The 25,747-nt window shown below is 46.1% G+C and overlaps 1 protein-coding gene across 3 annotated transcripts; it reads right to left on the bottom strand.

Annotated features, from left to right (window-relative positions):
• Positions 1–1,125: 1,125 nt before the first annotated feature.
• Positions 1,126–25,566, bottom strand: smarcd3b (SWI/SNF related, matrix associated, actin dependent regulator of chromatin, subfamily d, member 3b). Of its 3 annotated transcripts, XM_067251891.1 has the most exons (15): positions 25,505–25,566; positions 25,180–25,345; positions 11,832–12,019; positions 9,905–9,994; positions 8,526–8,568; positions 6,985–7,107; positions 6,607–6,729; positions 5,875–5,970; positions 4,385–4,486; positions 4,075–4,236; positions 3,724–3,821; positions 3,471–3,606; positions 3,104–3,226; positions 2,830–2,931; positions 1,126–2,628 (listed from the first exon to the last, which is right to left on the bottom strand). In XM_067251891.1, exons 2-15 carry the CDS (start codon positions 25,189–25,191, stop codon positions 2,575–2,577), a joined length of 1,452 nt encoding a protein of 483 aa, XP_067107992.1. In that variant the 5' UTR covers positions 25,192–25,345; positions 25,505–25,566; the 3' UTR covers positions 1,126–2,574. The 3 variants fall into 3 exon arrangements, with proteins under 3 accessions (XP_067107992.1, XP_067107991.1, XP_067107994.1); XM_067251890.1 differs by lacking the exons at positions 25,180–25,345; positions 25,505–25,566 and adding an exon at positions 16,515–16,760; XM_067251893.1 differs by lacking the exons at positions 9,905–9,994; positions 25,180–25,345; positions 25,505–25,566 and adding an exon at positions 16,515–16,760.
• Between the last annotated feature and the right edge of the window lie 181 nt (positions 25,567–25,747).

Below are 25,747 nucleotides of genomic sequence, written 5' to 3'. Positions count from 1 at the left end.
TCTGACGTGTCACAGCTGTAGTTTCAGAAATCATTTTTTATTTTGTAGATTTTTTTTGGGGTAGGGCAGGGCAACCTACCATTTTTATATTCAGTGAGATTTCTTGTGTGTATCCTTGCAAGTGACTCACAGAGAAAATGCATCAGAGAGAAAGAAAACAAGAGGGCCAACTCTTCAAAACATGCAGGGGACAATAAAGAAAGAGAGAAACACACAAATGAAGTAACCCATTCTATTACAGTAGGTCATTATAGTTTAACAGACACCGAGGGCACAAAGGAGTTGTAGTTTACAGTTTTTTCAGCTAGATGGCGCTATAGACCCAGTGACGATGAATCATGAGTGTGGATGATTCCAACCAAGTACATTTAGTCATTTAGCAGACGCTCTTATCCAGAGCGAGTAGGCTTTGTAACATAAAACATCCTAATATATAACCTGTCTGGTTTGAATACTCTTTAATTAAAAATCACATCAACACTGGCCTACAGAACACAGAAATATAGGCGTTGCAGAAGTCCCAGAAGGCAATCTGTTGTACGTGAAAGGGGTGCTCCTCAGAATAATCTCCAAATATAGGTTTCAAATGTCCTATTTTGAAGGTATAAACCATATACATGCAGCATGCATAGGTGTCCATGGAATCCAGCTTGGTTTATTCTGAGTCAGGACCGCAGCACTCAGGCACGCCGGGGAGAATTCTGCTTCAGATTTTTGACGAATGAGTTGAATACGTACAGTACACACAGCTGCCGAAAGGCTAGAAAACTAGAAGCAAAAAATGTACGTTTGTACAAATGTGTCACAAGTCTCACTTACAGCATAGAGTTACATAGTATGCTGTGGAATCTTGATCACCCCCCCCTCCCTACAGACACACTCCTCCCCTAAAGTAGGCCTACACAAACTCCACTTTCCAAAAGCGCTAAAACCCTTTCTCACCCACAATGCCCACTCTTTAAAATAGACAGACAGATGCTCAAGTTGGCTCCCTCACGACAGAGGAAAAAACCATGACCTACCTATTTACATTCACATATCTGTCCCCCAAAAAGTATTCATTTCACCATTCTTCCTTTTTTAACAGTGTATGTAGCTGTACAGTACCAAACAATGACAAACTGATCATTCATTGTTCATTTTAATCATAAGAATACTATCAAATTTAACTTTAGAATACTATCAACTTGAACCTTTGGTGAAAACTTCTTCATGACATTACTGTAAATGACAAAATTCTGTCAGACCTCAACAAGGGATAGGGTACTGCGGTGGGTATATACTTCATGAAACGCAGATCAGCTCTATGTGCAGGCTAAAATAAACACCAACACGTGAGATTTAATGCTGACAAGTCTGACAATGCTGAGATTTTTGATAAAGAACAACCTTCTTAACATGTTAGAAAACACTGGTATGAGAAAAGAGATATCTAATACTGTTTTATCAAGTTTGTTGTCGCTTTTCAGGACACGTGGTGTGAGATCCTGAAAGGAGTTATCCTCTAAAATAGCAGCACGAATATCCACAACTAAAGCTATTTCACTGGCAAGTGATTGGGTGCTTTAATACTTGGTCTGGTTGCTCGGCAGGTGCTCTGGATAACTGTTTGTAAAGAAAAGTCACGTAAAGTCCTTACTTGACTTTGTCTTGATTTGATATACCGTATATCTTTGCGTATATCTCACTGGTATTACTCTGTGGACATGTATATTGTAAAACATCACCTCTAGTGTGTGAATGGTTAAGTCCTCACACACACCCGTCAGTCAGCGGCAAATACAAGTTATCCTTCAACATTGTCTGCTCTTCAGCTGACTCACAGGACTGTTACTGTGGTAACACAAGGTGGTTATATGTACTGGCATATTTTCCATGGTTGTTGAATTTTTACGTTACATGAAGAGGAAAGAATCTCACACTGTCTTCTTTGACCAACTTCCAACGACAAACCTTACTGTTTGGGTTAAGTCAGGAAATAGAATCCTGTCCTTTAATCAACTCGGCTAATTATAAAACTGACCTTCAGTCTGCTGGTGTAACAGATTGGTTTGATACCCTCAAACCCACAGCAAAAACATTAGGACCCTCCATCCTTTCCCTTCCTCCCACAGACAGACATAACACCCCTTCATATATGAATTATACAACTAATTAAACACTAAAATCAATCCAAAAAAGAAAACTCACAAACATGACATATTGAACACTTTGGGCTTATTGAAGACACAGTGAGGTGTTCTGACTCAGAAACACTGTATACACCACCTCCCGCTGGAACCAGCGGAGCAGTCCGTCTGTGACAAAGGTCCAGACTCAAGACACTGAGACATGCTAGAGGATTGTGTGAATCAGGGGCCTGCGATGATGTGAGAGGATGTGAGGAGCAGAGCAGTGTCTGGGGACACTGGTGGTCCCAGAGAGAAGACACGGTGGACTTGTGTCCTCCAGAGTAGGGGAAACGGATGAACGGTAGCCGACACACGCAGACAGACACACGTATACATAGACACAAATACACAAACACACACACAGCTCTGGCCCAGATGAACAGTGAAGTGGTGTAGGGGAGGTTTAGGTGTTTCTCACAGCCAAGGCCTGCTCCAGCTCCTGTCTCCTCTGCTGAATCTGGAGAGAGAACACGGTGATCAAGAACAACTCATGCAGACTGGGTCACCCCCACTGATGTTTTACAAGGGGTGATTAAAACAGCGATGCCATTTCGGTGATATTTAACGAGCGGTGATGTCATCGTGGTGCGGTTTTATTAACTAATGATGTATTTCTGTTTGACCTTATGGTAGAGGGGGAGAGTGTGTGTCTGCTCACCTTGCAGTAGAAGTAGCGGCTCACTGCCTCCTGGGACCAGGGCTCGTGGTAAAACTCCGCCCTCCTCTCCTCCTCTGGGTTCCCAACCACATCCGTCATAAGCTACAGAGGACACAATTGGTCAAGATGGGAGGGGTTTAATGTTATGTTGGAAGGTTTATATAAAACTGGTGTGTATGTGTGTATGAGCATGTCTGTGTGTGAGAGTGTCTGTGTGCATGTGTATGAGTGTGTGTGTGTGTGTGTGTGTGTAAGCATGCGTGTGTGTGCTGACCTTCAGGTCTCTGCTCTGAGATTTGAGCCAGTCCTGGATGTAGCCCTTGGGATCTCTGGAGAAGCTGAGCATGAAATCCCTCTGGATCTTCAGCTGGTTGATTGACTCGATGGTCTCGTGGATCTGAGAGGTAATTTTCACAGCAGGCATAAGAGAACAGCTCGCACCCAGCTCAGCAGCAGACTAACCCACCAATGGGAAGGCTCAGCCCTCGAGCAAAGGCTAATACACGCATGAGAGCAGACCAGATGGAGAACAGAGCTTCGGCAGTGTAAGTGTGAGGAAAACAGTCATGCGGGGATTTCACACAGGAAGAACTCTGTGGTGTGACATACGGTATCCTGGAGAGAGACGGAGGCTGACCCACCTTGTTGTCCAGGGAGGCGATCTCCTGCTGGTTGGCTGTGGAGAGCAGGAAGCTGCTCATCTGGCTTTTCAGGGGGTCCTCCACCTCCACGTCGATGTCATAGCAGGCTGTCTTCTTCTGATCGTTAGGGTCCACACTGGGTGGATACATATATACAGTATATATATATTTATATATCAATCAGCAGTTCATCTACAGTGTCCTTGCCAGGTTAATGAAAGACAAACAGAGAGACAGACAGATGGGATCTCACCTGATGACGTGATTGATGACGATGGGGTCGGGGGGCAGGAGGAGGTTGGTGAGGCGCTGAGGGATCTCTGAGAACTTCAGTCGGGGGCAGTCAAAGATCTGAGGCGGAGAGAATGCTTATTGAGGGACTTAAAGAACCCGGTGGTGAAGCTAGGACCTTGTCACCAGCACAACGGCTAGTGTAGGAAAAGGTCAATGCAATTCTTTACCGTGCTTTAGTATGCCTCTATGCATAAGTCATTGTTATGTTTACTTTATTTATCTTTACTTGTCAGATGGTAGAATAAAGAAGTGGAGAATAAAATAAAATAGATAATAATAGAGTAGAACTTCTTTGCCTGGAGCTGTATACCTGCTGGAAGTACTTGTCACAGTTGATGTACTCCTTGTCGTGGGAGTCCTGTAGCTTGTTGGTCTTGACGTACTGCCAGAGAGCCTGGATGATACAGGAGCGGGTCTGGGTGTGAATGCCCAGCAGACGTGCCAGCCGTGGGTCCAGCTTGAACTGAGGGGGCTGGAGGGAAATCTCCAGGTTAGCACAGTAGCATTAGCAGCTTGGGCTAACATACTACACAGGCACTAGGCTGGCCTTGGGAACACCAGGCTGAAGCCAGGCATTTCCTGATACCAATGTGCAAATGTTGACTCTCCGGCGCCCTCACCTGGTAGTCCAGCATCAGCAGGAGGGTGCAGCGCACGCTCACGTCTCCGGGCCTCTTCACCTGGAAACCGTCCGTCTCCTGTGTGGTGGGTGTACGGTGCCACTGATGGAATACAGAGACAGACACGCACACCTGAATGCTTGGACCTCCGAGGTTCATAAACACACACTGACTTAAGTGTCATCATCATCCTTAGGAGCTGCTGGGTTACTAGGAGATGTACAAAATGTGCACACAAGGACAAAAGAAAGAAGACAAAACCAAATGTGTGCCCTTTCAGCGAGCAGCCTTGCACCTGACCCCTAGACTGTTGTCTTTGGTAAGGCTGAGTCGTTGTAAGAAAACATAATAGATACCATGCATGGTGCGGTGAGGAACCAAGACAGCAGAGGGTTGATCTTTTTGCTCAAACTCAAACGTTTCAAACCGATTCAAACCGATTCAAACCGATAACCATCTGTTTTAGACCTCGCTATCATCAGCAAAGATGTTTTGGAGCCAGATAAGAACCTGGCTTTCTGTACCAGTAGCTGTACCCCAGCCTAGCCAAATACAACGATTGCCAATGCAGAGAGTTGTTTGATTTCTCTCCTCTGTTATCTGGATATCAAACCCTACCTGCTATTCAACTGGAAGTGAAATGTTATTTGAGTCTGCATCTTACCTTGGCTTTACTGGTCAGCAGCTGAAAAGAAAAACACTTAAAGTTCCCTGTGTCACAGTGCATCACAGCCACTTAGCATGCAACACTGAGTGGGAATGGCCTCTCTAGAGACTGAAATGCTTTTGTACTACCGGTGACTCGGTAAAGACGCAAAGATGGCTGTGAGGAATGTCAAGGTACAGTAGCTTCTACACAAAAGGGAAGAATGGTTTGAGCAAAAGCTCCCTGCCATGACTCCTTGCTGAAAGACATTTCTCAGAGAGAGCACCTTGGAAAGCACCACCTTGTTAAATACTTTTGTTTGCTTTGGACCTTTTCTACAATGTAGCCTCCTCTAGTACAGCGAGCTAAAAAAGAACATATTCAGTAAAATATCAACTCTGAAATTACACCTGCTAAATAAACAACACCGACGCCATGTCATTAAGAAGTCAACAACACGAAACAGGCTAAAGACATCAAGACAAAACAAGATTTGTATTTTGATGCTAATCAGCTCAGCACCACCCATCTGGTTCTATTAACCCACACAGGTTGTAATGGCTTAATGTTGTACTGATTAGAGGAAGCCTGGAGATCTGTTGACCTATCTTCCCACTCAATATAAATGACTGCAAATACTGCAAAGCGATTGAATGTATGCGTATATGTAAATTTTCTACAAATGGTTGAAGGGAGTTCTGAACCATTTGTACACCCCCTCGGCAGGCAGAACATTGGGAACATGGATGAGCTCCGACAGAGAACACAGAGAGAACCAGGTGAAGACGGGTGGAGGACAGAAGGAGCGAGGGGTGGCGGTCATGGTCATGAAGACAAGGCTCACCTCAACCAGGTGGTTGTCGGGTCCGTACAGGTCTTTATCCAGCTCGATCACCAGGCTCTTGAAGAACGAGGAGAACTTCCTCTTCAGCTTCCCAGGCTGGGTAGGGGGTGGGGGGGGGGGGGGGGGCGAAGACAGAGGAAGTGCTTTTAAAGTGTATGCATGATGGGAATAAGCGAGTGAGGACACACACACAAACGCACACAGCTACAGTACACCACAGACAAGCATCACAGAGTAGCAACGAAACACAAAGTGAAAACAGGACATTCTCAAGGTTCGTTTCCTCCGCTAGAGATATTTGCGGCCTTTAAAACCACAAACTGTTCAAACCACAGTGAAATGATAGGCCTGTCTGCTTCTAATGAGAGCTACAGCCTCAGTCTACAAAACCCAGCAAAGATCATTGTGTTGCCTCTGAATGCATGCTGAATCCATAATCGAAGCATGCATTCTTCCAAGCATTGATCATTGCATCTAAAGTCTAAAACAAACAGGCCAGTAGTAGCCTGAGGGGTCTGACTCTAGGCTACATTGTCACCACCCAGCAAACACATTCTACTGCTAAAAAAACATGAACTTAAACATGCACATCAAGTAAATGAAGATAGTTGATTACGAAGTCAGAACAGATGTAATAATGATTAATAAACATGAAATAATTCGATATGAAATACCAAAATGCTATACTCTATATAAAAATAAAAATAAACTTTGATTAAGATAAATACTCACATCATCTAGCAGCTTTCCCTCAACACGCAACTCCCAGGATGCAATGCTCCCATCTGAGTCGTCTGCATCGGGCTTGGCAGGGTTGAAGGTGTTGGAGATGTACAGACGCAGTTTACGCTTTTGCTGTCAATACAAAAACACAGACGCCATTAAAACACAGTAGAAATGCCTGTTAGTTGCCAGTGCACAACATTGTCACTAGTCACCTTTTGCTTTAAGGCACTTTCAAGACAATAACAAGCTCCCAAAATGAGAATGATAGGGGAAAGTCTTTTCATTTTTCAAAGTTGATATGTTAGACGTTTAAGAGATGTTTATATTCCACTTTAGAGCATGCCAGGTCCTGATGTTCTACAAACCAAACAGAGTATTTGTTACTTTCATGGGTCTCTTCAGGGCCTCCTGGATGTCCACCCGCTTCCTCATGATGGTCTGGTCCAGCTTCCTCTCAAAGGCCAGCAGGTCCATGTAGGCCTGGGACTCTGGGACCAGCTCACGGATCTGTAGGGGGAGGAAGGGGGTGGAGATGATAGACAGCACGCATCTCAGTATCTTGTACCACTCTGTGACCACACTGTCATTTTCAGGTCAAAGTTACTCTCCTTATTGCCTTCGTTATATAAACTCCCCTAAGGTTGGTAATAAATCGCACAGTAAATTAAATAAAATAATAACCTGATTTTTTGACAGTTATAGTTGATTGATTTCTTTGAGATTTTCTATATAAATTAATTCTATGAACAAAGGATGACTGATAACAGAGGTGATTATATCCTCTAGACCCCTTCTCCACCAATGGCTGCATGGTATAGAGCCCTTCCCCCTTGAGTACTTCTGACATGACTAATGTGTGTTTCCTTCTCTGCTTGGCCCCCTGTACTTGAAGGAATTGACCCATGCCTAATTTAAGTGACACATGGACAAGGTGCTTACAGCCTTTAGGCTGCGTGATTGCCCAGATCTTAATTGGCAGAGTCCATCCTGGAAGTCCTGAATATGCATTTGGGAAGTGCTTGTTTCAGCCAACCAGCTCTGACCACATTACCATGCTGACTCCACGGAGCGCCAGGGGGTTCTTACCGAAATGGGCACACACTCTAAAACCGCATTATCTCTCCCACTCTCCTTTTATTTCTCCCCCTCCCATCATCATTATATCCCCCTGTTTCTCTCTCTCCCTCTCTTTGTCTCTCTGTCTCTCCCTCCTTTCTCATCCTTTCCCTCCCTTTCTCAATCAATCCCCCTCTCCGTCTCTATCTTCCTTCATTGTCCTCTCTCGTCCCTTCTCTCTATCTGCATCTGCGAGTCTTTCAGCACCCTGTGGTGCAGGGCAGACAAGAGTACATTGCAGCGGACATTCTCTGTCCCTGAGTCATCAGAGTGGCGCCCCAGTCCTGCGCTATCTCGCTGTCTGGCTCGTGTTATGGATAAGACCCAGAGACAGACATCCACCATCCAGGAGCCACATGGAGCTCCACAGTCACCAGCCAGCCTCCCGCTAAACCCAGCCCAGGGCCAGGTAGCTGTGGTTCTGGCTGGGTAAGGGCTGCTACTCCCTGGGTGGGGTAAGAATGGCGGCTGGTGTTAGACCTCATTCCACACCTGTGGAAATGTCGACATTTAAACGGCCTCATCTGGCGTTCTATTGACTATTCTGTCTGAGAGAGATGGTGATGAAGAACCATCGAAAAAACGTCGACCGCTTTCCCAAAAACCTTCCAGGCTTCTCTGTTCATTTGTAAATAGCACACAATCATCTGCCCCTCCATGCCCACCAAGAACCCCTGGTAACAGACCACACACACACAAACTAGCACAAAACGTGCACAAATGGACACATTTTATATTCGACAGACAGTGGATAATCACACACAAACACATGTCGTATGAGAGAAAAAGGTACAAATATTCCAGCTCACCCTTTGTGGAAGAATCTTGTCTGCCATTTTCCTCCGCTTGGCACTAGAGAGGGAGAGAAAGACAGAGGAAACGAGGAAAAAGAGAGCACGTTACTATGGTGACTGATAGCATAGCATCCAGGCCATCTGCTAAAATGCTGGGCCACATCCAGCCAGCACCTCAGCGTCCCAGCTGTGTGTTTGTGTGTGTCTGTATGCGCATTTGGTGTGACTGTACGTGTGTGAGAGAGAGACAGAGAAAGAGTGAATGAGAGAGAGAGTGAAAGAAAGAAAGACAAAAAGAGAGACGGATGCGAGCACAAATGCCACCTGGAGAACAGCGAGGGATCAGCAAAGTCACCAGTCACACCATCACACACCTCATGCACGCACACAGATAGGATTGTCAGGATCACCATTGAACCTGTAGGACAGACACCTACAGCCTCAGGACTGGAGAAAAGGATCATGTATGGAATGTCTGTTGATGACCGTTGGACACTCATAGTAAAGACAGTATTTCAGGAGGACAGACACAATGCCATGTTGAAAAGTAACAAGAAGCAGCACTTTATTAAAATAACATTTATTCAAAGCAGAGCCATACGCATAGATATATGTATCTATGACGGTCAAGTGATTCCAACTGTATACAGCGTATGGACTTTGTTGGTCTACTAGAGGACCAGAACGAATACTTACCATAGTTAGATAAGCTCCCAATAAGGCATAGTTCAGACATGCTGCTTAGTTAGGTTTGTGTTCAGTCAGCACTCTGGGTTTCCTGTCTAGGTTTGGGCTGCAGCTTACACCTGGGTGTTATGGATCATACTGACTGTGACATGTTGCGGCACAGGAAGGAGGAGTCTTCAGGACCAGGCAACAGTCCAGACGTGGACTGCAGGAGTCAGGTTACTGACTTTGTAGAAGGGTTAATTGTGGATTCTTAAGGGAGTTAGTGTTTAAGGTAGCATGCTGAATGCTGAAAGACTCTGAGGGAATGTCAACCTTGGGGGGGCAATCTCTCTTTTCAGATGCAGATTCAGATTCCTGTGATGCAGTTCTGCGGTTGATAGAAGATGTCCATCCTTAGATATTCCTAGAAGAAACACTTCAAACCCACAGCAGAATGTGCTCCCTTCATGCCATGCTTCAGTCCAGTCCAGTCCAGTCAGAAGCATGCACCAGCACATGTTGAGGTGGTTTCATGAAAAAACCTGGTTAATAGATTGTCTTTGAAGACTACATCTAGAGACAAACACAGAGGTTTGTAGGGGGAGTGCACCGCCTAAAGGCTAGGAGGTGCTAGGGTTTGGGGAGAGGACAGAGGGGGGGTGGGGGAGGGGCGAGAGAGAGAAAGAACGTGTGAAAACTTGACATGCAGCAGAATAAACTCCTACTTTGATCCGAGCGTGGGATCTGATTGGGCATCTCTCATGTCCATCTGCCTCGCCGGCATCTCATTGGCTCCAGGGAATCCCACAGGCTTCCTAAGAGTTGGTGGGGGATTTGAAGGTTCTCCGATTAGAGGTTTGGCGTTACAGACACTTGGTGGCAGCAAGCAGGATGTCTGAAGGACACACTCAGCGGTCATGTATGTGTGTTTATGTATGTGTGTGTGTTCATGTGTGTTTGAGTGCGTGTGGATCTGGTTTTAGATGCACGTTTGCAGCTGGCATATGTGCAGCGCTGGGAGTGGTGTCTGTGTACATGCACCAAAGATGAGTTGGGGAGGGGGGCACAGGGGGCCCTGGTTGACATAGTTGAGGTGTCAGGGGGAGTCTGAGGGGGTCTGGGGATCCTGGGTCATCAGCAGGGTTGTCATTGGACCGTAGGAATCATCACACACAATCGCAGATTGTCTAATGAAGATGATGATGGTTACACACTTTGACACAAATAATGGTAAAAAAGTAGAGACAGGATATCACATGCTATATGCCACACAGCACTATACTTACACAGGGACAAACAGACAACACGCTTTCATTTTGTCATTTTAGATTGTACTAGCAGTACAGGGCTGATTTAATGTGCACCCTGTAAATTATTTAATATTTCATCCAGAATGATTGAGGGTATCCTCACATGGCTTGCCAACAACGACAGCACGGCCAAAGGATTGAAAATCAAACAGTGACCTTTGACCCCCACTATAATTACCCCAGACTATTTATGTGGTCTATGTAAATTGTGAATGTGGACAGGGTCTATTTTTAGTAGCAGAGGCTTGACTGGGGCTCTGTAGCACAGTCAGACCAGAGTCTGGCCAGGAGGACTCAATGACACTGCAAACACAGGTGGGCCGGCATCAGATGGCAGCTGGCAGTGTGGGGGGAAGGGGAGGGGGGGATGACATAGTCTGCCAGAGGACAGGCCCTCGCTCCCCCAGAGAGAGTCATCTGGCTGGGTCACCCTGGACCATCGATCAGGCATCCCAGCCCCAGCCTTAAACTCAGCCCCAGCCTCAGCCCCAGCCTTCATTGTAAGACAACGCTTCATCTATGCTGTTGTTTGACAAGGTCGCTTAATTGCAAATGGATCAATTACACTGCGTAACAGAGAGAGAGAGAGAGAGAGAGAGAGAGAGAGAGAGAGAGAGAGAGAGAGAGAGAGAGAGAGAGAGAGAGAGAGAGAGAGAGAGAGAGAGAGAGAGAGAGAGAGAGAAAGTTCTGAGATAGAGAAGGATGGGGCATGAGAAAGAGATGCAGTGAGTGTGCTTATTGATCGTCTCTGTAATTACTCTACCTGCCTTTTAGGTGTGGTGGGGGGGTGACGACACACAGACATATCAAGCACCAGGGAGACACACTCAGACATGGTGGTGGACTGGACAGCGTCACATACTGACACAAGACATTGGGGTCAGCCAAGAGAGCCTCCTCATGTTCTCTCGGGGCTTCTCTACTGTCTTGGTTGAACTTAAATGAGCTCACCTTAGCTTAGCCTAACATAAAGCTGTAGGCTAGGGGCTAATATGGAGGGAGAGGCTAGGAGACATACAGTGCCATGCAGTGAGAGATTGAAGAGAGGAGAGCTCAGAAACTAGTAAAGATGGATTTACTTCAACCCACGAACCTAAGTCCAAAATAATTTGAAATCCTTTCAGATACTTTGCGCTGTTAACATACTTGGAGGCTTATTTGCCTGAATATGCCTGGAATTTCAGGTTGTAGTGGGCGGGCTTTCACATTGTAAGGACTTGATGATTGGTTCCAGAGTGCCAGGCAAGATAAATTAAGCACAGATAGAAGATTTGGATCAAGGATCTCAAATAGCGATCCCCCAGCCGAGGGGTTGCCAGTTGGTCCAACGAGTCAGACTTACTTCCTGGAGCGGTTCTGGACAGCCTGCTGCTGGACCTGCTGGGAGGGGGCGGGTCTCTTGCGGCTGGGTTCCATAACGGGGGTGGGCAGGCCGGGCCGCACTGCAGGGCTGCCCCCGTAGGGGGGACCTGGGGGGCCCATGGGAGCCCCCTGGTGGGGCATCCGCGCTCCAGACGGCATTCCAGGACGCTGTGGAGACAAGAGGAGGGAAAGAGAATGGGGGGGGAGGGAGAGATGGGTGAGGGAAAGAGAGCGGGGTGGGGATAAGGGAGGGAAATTGAGTCTCAGAACACATTTGGTACCATTTCAATTGCAAGGGGAAAGACATGAGATCTGATCTGACATCAGATCTGACGATTGCCCATTTGCCACGCAGTGTATGGACTCAGTCAGTGAAATCAAATCGTGCATTACACACACGCACACACACGCATAGATACACACAGTCCTTATGAATAACAGTCCAACAGTGGTGGCATAGTTATCTGCATGGCCGGCTGCTGACCCTCTGATGTGCGTGAACAGCTGGAGAATTCACACCTGCGTCTGTCCCTCCCAGGCTAACAGCTGCTGGCCTGGGTGGAAGACGCCACGCCTGGTCTAGCTGGCTGGCTGGAGAAAGCTAGCTGCCTGGTTGGGGGAGGCTAGCTGGCTGGTTTGGGGAGGCTAGCTGGCTGGTTTGGGGAGGCTAGCTGGCTGGCTGGAGAAAGCTAGCTGGCTGGCTGGGGAAGGCTACCTGGCTGGTTTTGGGAGGCTAGCTGGCTGGTTTGGGGAGGCTAGCTGGGTGGCTGGAGAAAGCTAGCTGGCTGGCTGGGGGAGGCTAGCTTGCTGGCTGGGGGAGGCTGGCTGGCTGGAGGCTGGCTGGCTGGTTTGGGGAGGCTAGCTGGCTGGTTGGGGGAGGCTAGCTGGCTGGTTTGGGGAGGCTAGCTGGCTGGGGGGAGGCTGGCTGGCTGGGGGGAGGCTGGCTGGCTGGGGGGAGGCTGGCTGGCTGGCTGGCTGGGGGGGGGAGGCTGGCTGGCTGGGTGGAGGCTGGCTGGCTGGCTGGCTGGCAGTGATAAGTAACAAATTGTAGGTATAATCTAAGAGCTCACAGATTGCCGTGGTATTGCTATTACATCAGTGATAGTAAAGAATGGATGAATACATTACTTTAATCTAGAAGAACGTAATTCTGAGCCTAATCTTGACTACTCTACTGCATACAACAAGGGTTGACATAGTAAAAGTGACTCTCTCAACCTCTTGCCAAAGAGCAGACTCCTACTAGGTTCTCAGGGGAACAGGAACTATGGAGAGATAAATGAAAGATGGCCGTGCGGCTACTACGCTGGAGCACAGAGAGATTAAAAGTCAATCATTACTCAGTAATAGACACAATCTTTTTCACATGCCCTGAATGGAAGTGTAGCACACAGCAGCAGACACACAGAGGTGAAGCACTTGACCCATGGTGATTCTGTATTCATGAGGAGGGACTGTAGCCTTGACTTATTCCATATGTTCTGTATAGAAAACACAGGCATGTAATCATTCTATATAAAGGAATTGTAGGATGTTTCTGTCTGTGTGCAAGGAGACAATTCTAATCTTCCAAACATACACCTCTAGAAAATGGCTTTTTACTCAGAGCCTGCCATGAGAAAAACGTTGCAATTTGAGCAAACAATTAGAATTATAACAAAGTGTAAATGCGGCCTTGGTGTGAGGGCTTTAAAAGCACTTCTCTTTTCAGCACAGGAAGCTCTCTACTACATGAAAGAGTCCCAGTGCTTGTGAGATGTCACACTTCACACAGAGAAATAGCGGGGTGACAATGAGTAACTACTGAGTCACAGCACACACACAACTCATTTAAACACACAACATGACACTCACATGGAGAAACAAACAAATACACAAAACATGTAACTACAGGCCACTATAACTGTTTACTACTTACATGTTTTTAATTGATACATGTCAATATTAAACAGTTGTATCCTGTGTGTTCACTCAGTGATGCATTTTTGAGTGTTTGGAATAGCTCTATAAAAGTTTAATATATTTTTATTATCATTACCATTTAAATGATTGAAATCAGTTCAAAGCATCATAATTAACCTACTATTTATTACAATTCATTTAGTAAAGAGCTGCTGAGAAATGTAGACAGAGGAAACGAGGAAAAAGAGAGCACGTTGCCAGACATTTTGGTCAGGATAAATCAGCTGTGTCATGTCAGTAACCCCAGTTGTCTAACTCCTGTCTGCAGTTATACGTTACAGATATTCTATCACAGGACTTACTGGGTGATCAAACATGTACTTTAGACTGTAAACAAACACACACAAGTACATAAACACGTGCATGCTTCAAACTAATCAAATAATAGCCAGGAAGAATGTTTTACTGGTGGTCTAATGTGGGCTAACATTGCGGGTGAGTGGGTGTGTTTTACAACGGTGAATGGCCAAAGGGGTAGCTGACACCCTGTGTCACTGTGTTATGATCTGTGAGACAGAAGGTGCTGTCAATCTCCTGTGTGGGGGAGGGGACAGCTGGAAGCAGACTCTTCTGACCAGGGATAGAGAGATGGAAAGAGAGAGAAAGGAGGAAGGAAGGGGAGAGGGAACGTAAATAGAGAGATATATTGAGATGACGAAAAAGAGAAAGTATAAAAGCTCAAGGAGAGGTAGGGAGACCATGTGAAACTATGTTGTGGGGCTTAGTCTCGTTACCTTGACAAGACCACCACAACCCCCCCAACCCCCAACCCAACACACAGTTGGTCTGTTTGGGTCCCCTCTGGTCCGGGGGGGTTGGAGGAGCCACAAATATGCCCCCCCCCTCCATACGAAGCCCTTCATTAGTACGTACAACTTGACCCAGAGACAACCCTGCCGTAGAGGCTTCATGGAGGCCAGAGCAAAGTTCATGGTGGACAATACACACACACACACACACACAATGACACAAAGTACACAGGCGCACATATTATTGGCACACAAACACACACAGTTGTTATCATCTTGGGCTCCATCTCCCACACAGACTGCTGCAGGCTCTTCATCCCAGCAGACAAAGCCCCTCTGTGACCTCCACATACAAACATGTCAAGGAGAGAGGGAACGAGGGTCGTGCGTTTGTCTGTGTTGGTGTGTGTGAAGGAGAGAGATAAGGAAAAAGAGATAGAAAGAGTAAGAGACTAGTATGTTCGAGAGGAGAAGAGAGACAGGGAGGGAGAGAAGAGAAAATGAAAGTGGAAGAGAGAAAGAGAGAGTGGCAGAGGGAAAAAAAGAGAGCGTGAGAGATAGTCTCTAGTCTTCAGGGCTGGCCACCCACCAGGCCCTAGCAGAGATCTCTCCTCCACAGAGACAAACAGTCCTACCATGGAACACCTCGACCTTCAGATCCCAGCATTGGTGCAACAGTTTGTGGGTGTGTGTGTGTGTGTGTGTGTGTGTATTTGTTTGCATTTGCAAGGAATGTAGCTGGCCCTGTGGATGCCATCCCTACAAAGACACAAATGTTATCTTTCCCCTACCGTTCTGGGCATTCATTTAAAGCAGGCTGTATTATGCGTGAAGCTTAAGAAAGAGAAAAGGCAACGTCACCTCTCAACCACAAACTAACAAACGAAATCGTTCCTACACCCATTAGTCTAAATATTTCTTTCCTGCAGTCTATACAATGGAAGGAGCGTGCCGCGAATATCATAACAGTTCCTCAGAACTCTGCTGAGAGGAGAAGCAGGCTGGAGAGAGGATTAACAACGGGAGACATTTGGCTGGGAGCAGTGAGAGTCTCATCAAGGTTAATTGGTCTTTTGAGAGGACACACTCATCTCACTCATCAATCACCTCCCGTTCATTGTTTCCTAAAGTGTCTGAGCCGGGTTGCACCTTGCCCAGCCCTGACGCAGCGTTGGCTATGAGGTTAAACCAAACACACCCTCATCTTACAGTTTAGAAGCCAGATAGGTCTGTATAACTCAATGACTCATCTGGAGATGGTTGAGAATTCTACCAGACAGCTGCTGTCTGGTATAAAAAGGCTATTATAAAGCTTGATGTGTTTAAATAAACATCATTCAGAAGAACTCTTTATTATTGTAGACGTTCCAGTTAAGAATGCAGTCCCTGGCAAAAAGAAATACAACAGTGCCACTCATTTTAATAATGTACTTTAAATGAATTGCATCAGTATTTTGACTTTTTGGGGTCTGCATCCTCTCTAAGACTCCAAGTCTGAAGAATGAAAGCTTTTCCTTTATGACCATATATGTTCAGAAGGATTCCAGCAACATGCAGTGTGTGGCTTCCACGGTGTGTCTGTTTTTTGAATGAACTGACCATTTCCTCTCTGACTCCAGGGCAGGCATGCTCAGTGTCCCCTCGTCCCTCTTTCCTGTTCTGCCCTGCGCTCTTCGCATTACAAATCCTTGTTCCCCCCTTCCTCTGTCTTCCTTGCCCTCCCTCCCTCCCTCCCTCCCTCTCTGCTTCCCTCTCTTCTTTAAAAAGAAAACAGTGTGGGATCCAGGGGGCTGGAAATAACCTTCACATGGACGGCTTTCCCAGCTATCTCTCACATTCAGACTGCTGTCGCGCTGACACACACACACACACACGCACGCACGATCGACACACAGACATGCATACAAACGCACGCGGCACAGGAGTCCTCTGTGACGGACGCCACTACTCACCACTCCATGGACCAGGAACTCAAACAGTTTGCTCTTGGTGGCTTTCCTGGCTCCCCCCGCCGTCTCCTCCGTGGCCATTTGCTCGGCGATCCCCTCCGTTCACCCGGCTACGTCTCCCTCTCTTTCTTTTGTCTTTCCCCTCTCCCTGCCTTTCTCTTCCTTCACACAGTCTCCCGATCCCCTCCCTCGCTCCACTTTCCTCCTCTTTGTGCTCTCCTTTTCAGTGCTGCCTGTCCCTGACTCTCCAGCTCTCTCTCTTTCTCTCTTTCTCAGCCCCTCTCTCCCCCCCTCTCCCTCCCTCCCTCTCTCTCGCTCTCGCACTCTGTTTTGAACGTGCAGCCCTGCCGAGCCTCTCACTCTATCTCGCTCACTTTTTACTTGCGCTGCCTTTCAGGAGCCCTGTTCGGCTGTGGAGTAGGGGGGCCAGTAGGGAGGTTCCAGCTGGCCCACCTCGCCGGCCCCCAGCACAGCTGTTGCATTCCATTGGTAGATAAGGGCATGCGGTGTGACTGGCTGCTGTAGACTGCTGTTTGAACAGAGACTTGGAGGTAAGCCTCGGTTAGCTATTCCCTCCCTGCAGTGACCAGGCCATGGTCAGAAAACACACATATGTACACACACACACACACACACACACACAGACAGTACTGACGGTAATTCTCAAAAAAGTCTCTTAAAGGCACCTCACTTCATATTGGGCTCCCCTAAATATCTCCAATTTACAGCAATAAATACAGCAGTAACACACAGTGTTTATAGAACACAGATAGATCATGCAGAGAAACAGCATCGGTTGTGCAGTCGCATAGACATTTAGATATGTGTCATATGTTTTGGTCTGGTTTGTAGACTGAGACTGACTAGCTGGTTGATTGGCTCCCTGGACGACTGACTGCCCTTGCTGGGAGAGAGAGACAGTCCTGCCTAATGGGAGAAAGAGACAGTCCTGCCTAATGGGAGAGAGAGACAGTCCTGCCTAATGGCCCAGCTAATCTCCACTTGGCTCTGCGTCCTCAGCCTGGCTTTCAATGGACTTGGGTCTCCTTGTCACCCCTAGTACAGTCAGAAAGGAAATTGTTTTGGTGCCTAGAAAGCCAGGTGGTCTCTGTACATGGTCCAATAACAGTACTGTTCGTGCTACATACCTGACCACCAGTTGACACACTGACACACTAATTGACACTCAATTTTTTTCTTCTACTCGCTCTGTTTTTTTCTTCTTTCTCTCTACCTTTCCCTCCTCTCGTTGTCCCTTCTCTCTATCTACTGTTTCTCTCTCTCTTTCCCCTCCACCCTCCTTTCCTTGGACTATAAACGTTGAAATAATCACGATATGAACACGATGTGATTTCAATGACGAAGGGCTTGTGAAGCAGAGCAGGATCACAAAGATCATACCAGTACACGGGATCACACGTCACAATGTCAGCCAAAAGCTTGGGTCCAAAAACTGTTTGAAATCAGTGTCTGCTTTAGTCTGTCTTGGAGTGTCAGATGGATGGGATTACCATATCTAGGAAGTGCTCATTGGTTTAAAATGTACCAGAGGAAAACAATCAAGCCCAGATACCATTTCTAGATCAAGTCTGGTCGGGTCTGAAACAGCAGAAGGGTGGATCATGAGGCGGATCAAACATGGTACATGAAACACATCAGGAATCAGAAGGATGCAAAAAATCATAGGTACAAGTAAACTCAATACCATCAAGAATTGTCCTGGAGATTTCTGAGAATTCTTACCAACGAGTTGTTTGAATTGCATTTAGTCATTTTTAGTCATTTTACATTTAGTCATTTAGAATTGAATAAAGAGCTCAAACTGCTGACGAGGTCCTGAGTGAGGGGCCTGCTCTGGAGGCGTGACAGCTGTGCTGCTCCGTTATTGTTGCACTCTGGGTCCGTGGCCAGCTAGTGAATGGGTTGGTGACCTCTAGGTCAAAGGTTTCGACCCTTGTGGAGTGACTGACCCTTAATGGTTGAGTGTGGAAGGATGATGGTAGGACGATAGCCCCCACTATCCAGCAACATTCATCATTCAATGTATTGTCATCAACTGAGATTTAGAGTTCAATCTGAAGAAGAAAGATCTTACTCAAATGAAGGGATCAACATCATCGTCTCTTGGAGGACACCTTGTGTTCAGATTAGTGTACTGACACTTGTCGTTCATCATTGACAGGCTTGCCCCATGCAAATCTGTCTAAAATGTTTGACTTGATTTAAGTATCTTTTGCACCTAAAAGCTGTTGTTTTTATGTACTCGGTAACTGAATAGCTGTACTGTATCGCTTTGGTTAAAAGCATCTGCTTAAAGATTACATTATTATACATTCAGATGTATATTATACTATTATTATAATACTACTATAATGTATATTAAAATAATACAATAAAATACTATATTATACTATGCTATATTGATCTGGATTCTGGATTATTTGCATCTGTAATAATGATCTACTTCATCTGTTACAAGGTCATGCATCCAAATAGAGCTCAGACAGTTAGTTCTGTTTCTCCGGCAACGGCACGTGGGCGTTCTAAGATAACAAAGAAATCCAACAATTCAGGGAGGCCCCGTACGCAGCAGTACCCCCTCACAGACCCCCACCGTCTCTCTCACCAATGCTAGCTCCACCAAATGGTAATCTCCAAAACTGTAGGAGACGGAGGGGTGTAGAGGGGGGGGGGGGGGACTGGGGGGACTGGGGGAGTTAGCTCAGGGAGCTCTTTCAGTACCACCGCAGTCCAATAGAGGGAGCAAACAGGAATAGTGTGAATGGGGAGCATCTTCATGTCTACTTGAATGAAGAGGAGCCCGCCCTCACTGACTGAACCGTCTGGCAGCATCACAGGCGGGAGAGGCAGTAGACAAAGCCGCCTTCAAGCCGTCTGCTCACAGCCTACAAACCTCCCTTCAGGTCCCAAGCAGCATTTTTTATATAGTTAGTTTACTCAAGTATTTGAAGTCACATTTACCGGGACCAAATCCCCATTCTATGCCTGAAAACCCTTTGGCTATTGGACAGAGACACTTGTCATATTACAAAGTCATATCAGACCAAAGTCAGTTAGACCATGAGTGGTATAAATACTGGGTCTCTGTGAACAGACCAAAGTGGAGATCCATACACTGTCTGGATATATCAAGCTTGTGAGCATAGCTCCTTTTTCAATAATCTAAGCATCAACCAGAGAACAAGAGAATGGGGGGATGGAGAGATGGAGAGAGAGAGAGAGAGAGAGAGAGAGAGAGAGAGAGAGAGAGAGAGAGGGAGGGAGGGAGGGAGGGAGGGAGGGTGGTAAACAGAAAAGAGAGAAGGAAAATGTCAGAAAAGGAGAGTAATAAAAGAAGAAAAAAGAAGTGATAGAGATAAATAGAGGGACTGGGGTTGGGTGAAGGAGAAGGACATGGGAGAAGCGTGGGGAAAAACAACGTCTGTAGTAAAACCTATGTAATCATGCGGTTTCATCTTTACAGTATGCTGCCTCGCTTTGTGTACCATACTGCTCATGCAGACTGCACCACAAATATGTCGCGAACACACACAGACAAGCCCTCCTCAAACCTAGTGTCAGAGCCGGACTGCTGGAGGAGGAGGAGGAGGGAGGAGTTTGAAGGAAAGGAGAAAGTCTGGGTTCCCCATCCCTGGCCATGGGCCCCTCTCTTTCTTGTGGACAAAAACCCAACTCAACCAAGCTTAAGCTTCTTAAAGACCTGAACTACAGGAGAGCTTGAATAGCCCCAGTCATCAAAGAGGCTGTACACAATGGCACCACTGCACTGCACCTTCAGACCAGATTCCAATACAAATGGGGGAAGAACCGGACACTAGTCGTCGTCTCATTAGACTGATGGTGCCGGGCTAGACCTTCAGAAACACGAGCACGTTGCACACATTAAATATAAGTAATGCCAGTGTGCCTTAAATTAACAAACCCTAATCACACTAAAGACTACCTCGGCCTTGGCATGGAACCCCGGCGACAACAACAGAACAATTGTGTCCACTGATGCGGTAGTGCAGCAATACTCTGGTAATGCTTAGTAATACTTAGTAATACTCTGGTCATTTGCATTCCAGGGCTGGTTTCAGCACCTGACCAGGCCAGGCAGGATCAGATAGTGGATAGTGAGACCAGGTTGTTTGGGACAAAGCATCTTTATCCGAGCAACATTTTCTCTCGAGCTGCTTTGGCAGCTCTCCTCGTTGCTCCTCTCGCTGTGAAAGGGGGCATTGTGGGAAAGGATGGAGACTCCGGCAGTAGTCCCACAATGAGGGAGGCCTGTTTCCTTGCAACCACGGGGCAGCGGCATACTATACACAGGAACTTCCCTGGAGAACATTTCCTGTTTGCTGTGACCATGGCAACTTGTTATTCTGCCGTCCCTTTTGAGGGGGATCGTCAATCAACAATCCGATTGAAGTGGGTTCACAACGGTTGAGAGTGATTGCAGGACTGATTGGTCAAACAGGCAGTCCGAGACCCACGCAGACGCATATCAGGACAAATATCCATTCTATCCAGCTGATCCATGGTTACACAAATGTTTTTGCTTCTTTTTTGAACTCACACTGTCTGATAGGCAGCTATGACCAATGGCCCTTATCCAACAAAACAGTCCACCCTAAGACAAAGAGCCCCTAGATGTATTATAAATGTGGAGAGCAAGGAATGAATGAATGATAGAAGGAAGGAGAAAAGGAAGGAAGGAAGCAGTGTCTCCATACAGTATTAAATCCTCCACTGAGGCTGAGATGGATCTGGTTAATTCATGATGGGGGGAGGCGCCATCCTTTTTAGGAGGATGCGCGTGCAGCGAGCTGGAAACCCAGGATCCACACTTGTCTAACTGGCCTAGTTCTGGTCGAGATGAGATGCTGCACTTACGGATGCAGATGAAACTCACATCCTTATAGTTGATAAATGTCAGTGACAGTGCAGCACAGGGGACATTCGAGAGGAATACATTTGCTATTTTCACTGAGGTACCTGTGACAGCATTGAATACAGATGACAAATACCACATCCACCACTCAGCTAACACAGTCAATTACAGCTGCTAGCGCCAGCATAAAATCCATATTGCTGTTGGCCATGTCTGAGTGTTTTTTTTTTTTACCGTTTCATTTTACTGGGATGCTCTGCCGTCTGTCTCTTCCTCTATGGCGTGTTTTGCTCTGGTGCAGTGCTGAGCATTTGCATCTAAATGGGTCAGCCTTGGTGAACCCAGACAGGCTGTCTGAGTCTGTCACCAAGTGTCCCTGTATCAGCAGTCTCCTGGATACTCCCAATCTCCGAGGCTGGGATGTGTGTACTGCCGGGCTCCCAGACCTTGTCTGTTGTAGAAGCACTACAAAATCTGCCAACTGCAAATTCATTCAATGTAGGCCTTTTGGGTTTCCCAACGCATAACTGTAATGGGGCGAGATGGGTCAGTGCCATTTGTAATTAAGTTAAACAAGGATGATGAATACAAATACGTTCATTCCTTGTTCTGTCTGGCAATAGCTTTCATAGCTCGCTGATGAGAGACGTTTGATGGAGGAGATGATCAAATGAGAAAGCGGGAAAATACGTTTAACATAGTTTATTATCTTTCCTCACTCGTCAAAGGCTTTTTAAACAGTACATACACTGTTTCTCTGAGTTATAGAAAACCTGATTTAGTGACATGCAGTGAACTGGGGCAATTCTGTGCTAGCCAGTAGTCATTCTCTGCTTAACTTTCAACGCTGATCTGCAACTGCTTATCAACACAAAATGTTCCGACCCAATACTGTAGTTTCCTGGGTAACCGAAGCCCGGCCATTCGCCATAGAGCCAGGGAATTCCTTGGCAGCCAAATAAGGAAGCACTCCATTGTCCACTTTTCACTGAAAGTAATCCCCAACACAAAAGCTACTGACCATTCAATAGAATGACCTAATATTCAAGAGGAATAGGGGGAAAATGTTTTAAACTTTCACTAAAGGAATGGCCAACGAATGTTCACAAGAGCACGATGAAATTAGTAGATCAGATAAGTGTTCAGGAAAAATCCAAACTGTACATCTCAGACACTTGAGTCACACGTAAGTGACTCCTGAGTTTACAGCCTCTTAAGATATAAACTGTTCCCAACATAAGTTGCAAACCTCCTGCACATCGCATCTGAAATAAGTCACCTGTCAGACTAAACACATCAAGAGAAGGAGACAGAGAAAAAGAAAGGATTTGAGAGAAGCGTGGAGAGAGACAGAGAGATAACAGTGTTGGAGATAGGGAGGGTGAGTGAAAAAGAGAGAGGGAACTGGAGAGAGAGGGAGAAGAGAGGTAAGGAGGAGGCTCAATCACCGTTCACCCTTCCTTTAAGCCCCTCTTAAACATGCTCCACAGGGTAAGACAAGCTGCTACTTCATCAGGCCTCTCGAACAGTGACAGCAGTTCTATGCATACTAATAGACTCTCTCTCTCCCCTCTTCCCCTTTAGGCCTGCCCATGACTGGATGCTTTACCCTCCTTGACTACAACTCCTTGTTCTAAATCTCACGTTCTAAGGAGTTCACCCTTTATCAAGCATTGCTTGGACTTCTTGGGGTGGGAGTCAGTGAGGAGCCAGAGCAGTGTGGAGTGACCTTGTGGTCTGAGGCCCAAGTAAGATCCAACTGGCCTTGTGTGTCGGTAGCTGGAAGAGGGGACTGCTGGGTCAGAGGTCGAGGTGTCCACATTATTGTGGAACACTTGTCTGCATCCAGAACATTTGTATGGCATCCCAACCACAGTCTTCTCTATAAATGTCTGTTTCAAATAGTTTTCGTATAATGTCTCCTTCTCATCCCTATCTCATAATGAAACCAAGAAATAAACCCCCAAAATACATGAGGGAGGATAATAAAAGTTTAACTTATAATCATTATTAACCTATTTTGGGGAAATGTACATCTTTGTAGGTGAGCTGGTCTTGTGGAACTAAGAGAGGGACACAGCGGGAGGTTCACATTCCAACTGGGTTATTGCCTGGAAATTCACTGTTTTCCTTTGTCGGAATGGAATCTAAGCACACAAGAGAATGGAATGCTGGGACATATGGATCACAAAACGTATTCTGTGAAAAACTGTGAACATGCCTCATCAGTGGTTTGGTTTGATACTGTAAGTCACGACCAGTCTCAATGGCCCTCTAATGAGAAAACCATGGTCTGTAATGAAACACGTCACACGCCAAATCATAAAATATAGGGTGGTAAATCTTTCACGCACTTTTGCCAAAAAGGCATGGAGAAATAAATGTCACACTTTGCTCGTTTTCCTAGAACGTTCCAGTATGTCTTAGAGAGCAGCTAATGCACAGTACTGTGGTATTAATGCCCCTGGGCTTTTAATATGGTCCTGTAAACTATATGCCCTTATGCAGAAGCCAGACTGCTATGGGGCATTCCACACCTCCCTGTCTGTCTGCAAACACCACAGAAGAGCAAACTACCGGCCTCATCTGAGAAGCGGAGGCACACAGAGGTGTATGTAATAACAGAACCAATTTATTAGGATTGTCCATCCGTAGTTGGCCTATCGATGCTCAATTTCAGCTGCAATAAATTATAAATCTTTTGCAACCACCGACTACTTTTGGCTGTTGCCTGAGGATAAAAGTGTAGAGTAACAGAGATTACATATGTAAAGGTTTCCCTTCCTTCATACATCAAAATAGTCCCATTAGTAAACTGGTGTGAACATGTAAATGCCTTACCTACAACACATAGGCCTTACCCTGTTTTATAAACATCATTGCTATGTGGACCACTTGTTGTCTTGTGTTACAGACAAAAAAAAATATCAAAGAATTATACCTAATTGCTTTTCAACTCAGCTGTACACACACCAACAGAATCTGAGAGAGAATCTGAGGCGACTCAGAACCCTACATGTATGGACCTCTTTTCACAAGCCTTCTAATTATTTGATCTAATGTAGGAAACATCTAGTTTTCTTTGATAGCCTCTTCACATCCAGTTTGCTACTACTAAATATATTGTCTAGTGAAGGAAACATAGTAATGTGTGAGAGCCTCTTCACATCCAGTCTGCTACTCTGCTTCTGCGTCAGAGAGGCGGCGAGGCTGCTGCTCTCTTTAACGTAGCCGACAGTGCATCCACTCCACCGCTCCTCAAGTGTCGGATTCTCACACCAGTCAAGGTTAACAAGCCGCCCGTGTCTGCGGCGACTGGAAAACGGGAGGGGTAGAGGCGAAGGGTGAGGTGTACTGCTCTGTATAATGAGGATGCAGACAGGCATTTACAGTAGGCTAGCCTATAAGCTACACATTTTTCACCAATGGCTTTGATGAATACAAATTTCACTAATGCTTATATTTTGAGGAATAACAATTCATGTATAAGGGTCGCAATTCAAGGTAAAAACTTGCCCATTTTGAAACAACAAAATCAACAATGCCATCTTTAGACACATAATAAACTAGACCCAGTCGCAAAACTCCCGTGCGCACTAATATAGCTGGCAATGCGCCTACAGATGCCGTGGGCTGGGCTCTACTGTACAAACGGAGTTCTAATAATGGAGGACTCCGAATTATGCACTATGCAGTGGAAGCCTCATCAAAATAGGCAACTGATGTGAAGACAATAAAAGCGTCCCTTTCGTTGCTGAAGCGTACAGTTCTTACCTTTCTCTCCATTGCTGTAACACAGTCTTATCAGTCAGTACACTGTAAATATGGTCCCTAAATGTCTGTCCGGTTGCTCACTCCAGAACTTCCTCACGCCGGCTTCCAGTAGCGAATCGCGGTCACTCCCCCATGAGGTGGACTGCTTCAGAGTAGGCGACTGGGGCTGGCCGAGAAAAGCAGATTTGGGAAGGGATGGAGTCGGGTTGTGTGAAGCTTGTTCGGCGACAGGAGCGCAGGCGCGGGCTCTGAATGAAAAATTGCAACTGGTAGGGAGTGTCACCAAATTACATAGGTTGCCAACAAAATATACTTCAGGTCTTACCTGCAACATCTAAAATCAACCGTTACACCAAGATCCAAAGCTTGTGCGAAATCTTGTATCTCCCTGTGTCACACATACAATTCTGAGTCGGTTAAGGGGCACTGCCATAAATAAGTTATTCAAAGACTAGCCTACATTTAAATTGGCTACGGTAGATCTACAATAGGCAACCACCTCTCCCTTATAAAAACATGTCCTTAAGAGCCAAGACACAATGCCCCTTTTCTGCTGATCCAATTATTA

Source organism: Osmerus mordax, chromosome 15 (genome assembly GCF_038355195.1).
Source record: "Osmerus mordax isolate fOsmMor3 chromosome 15, fOsmMor3.pri, whole genome shotgun sequence".
In the NCBI taxonomy this organism is placed as follows: domain Eukaryota; kingdom Metazoa; phylum Chordata; class Actinopteri; order Osmeriformes; family Osmeridae; genus Osmerus; species Osmerus mordax.
This window is presented reverse-complemented; position numbering and strand designations above follow the sequence as displayed.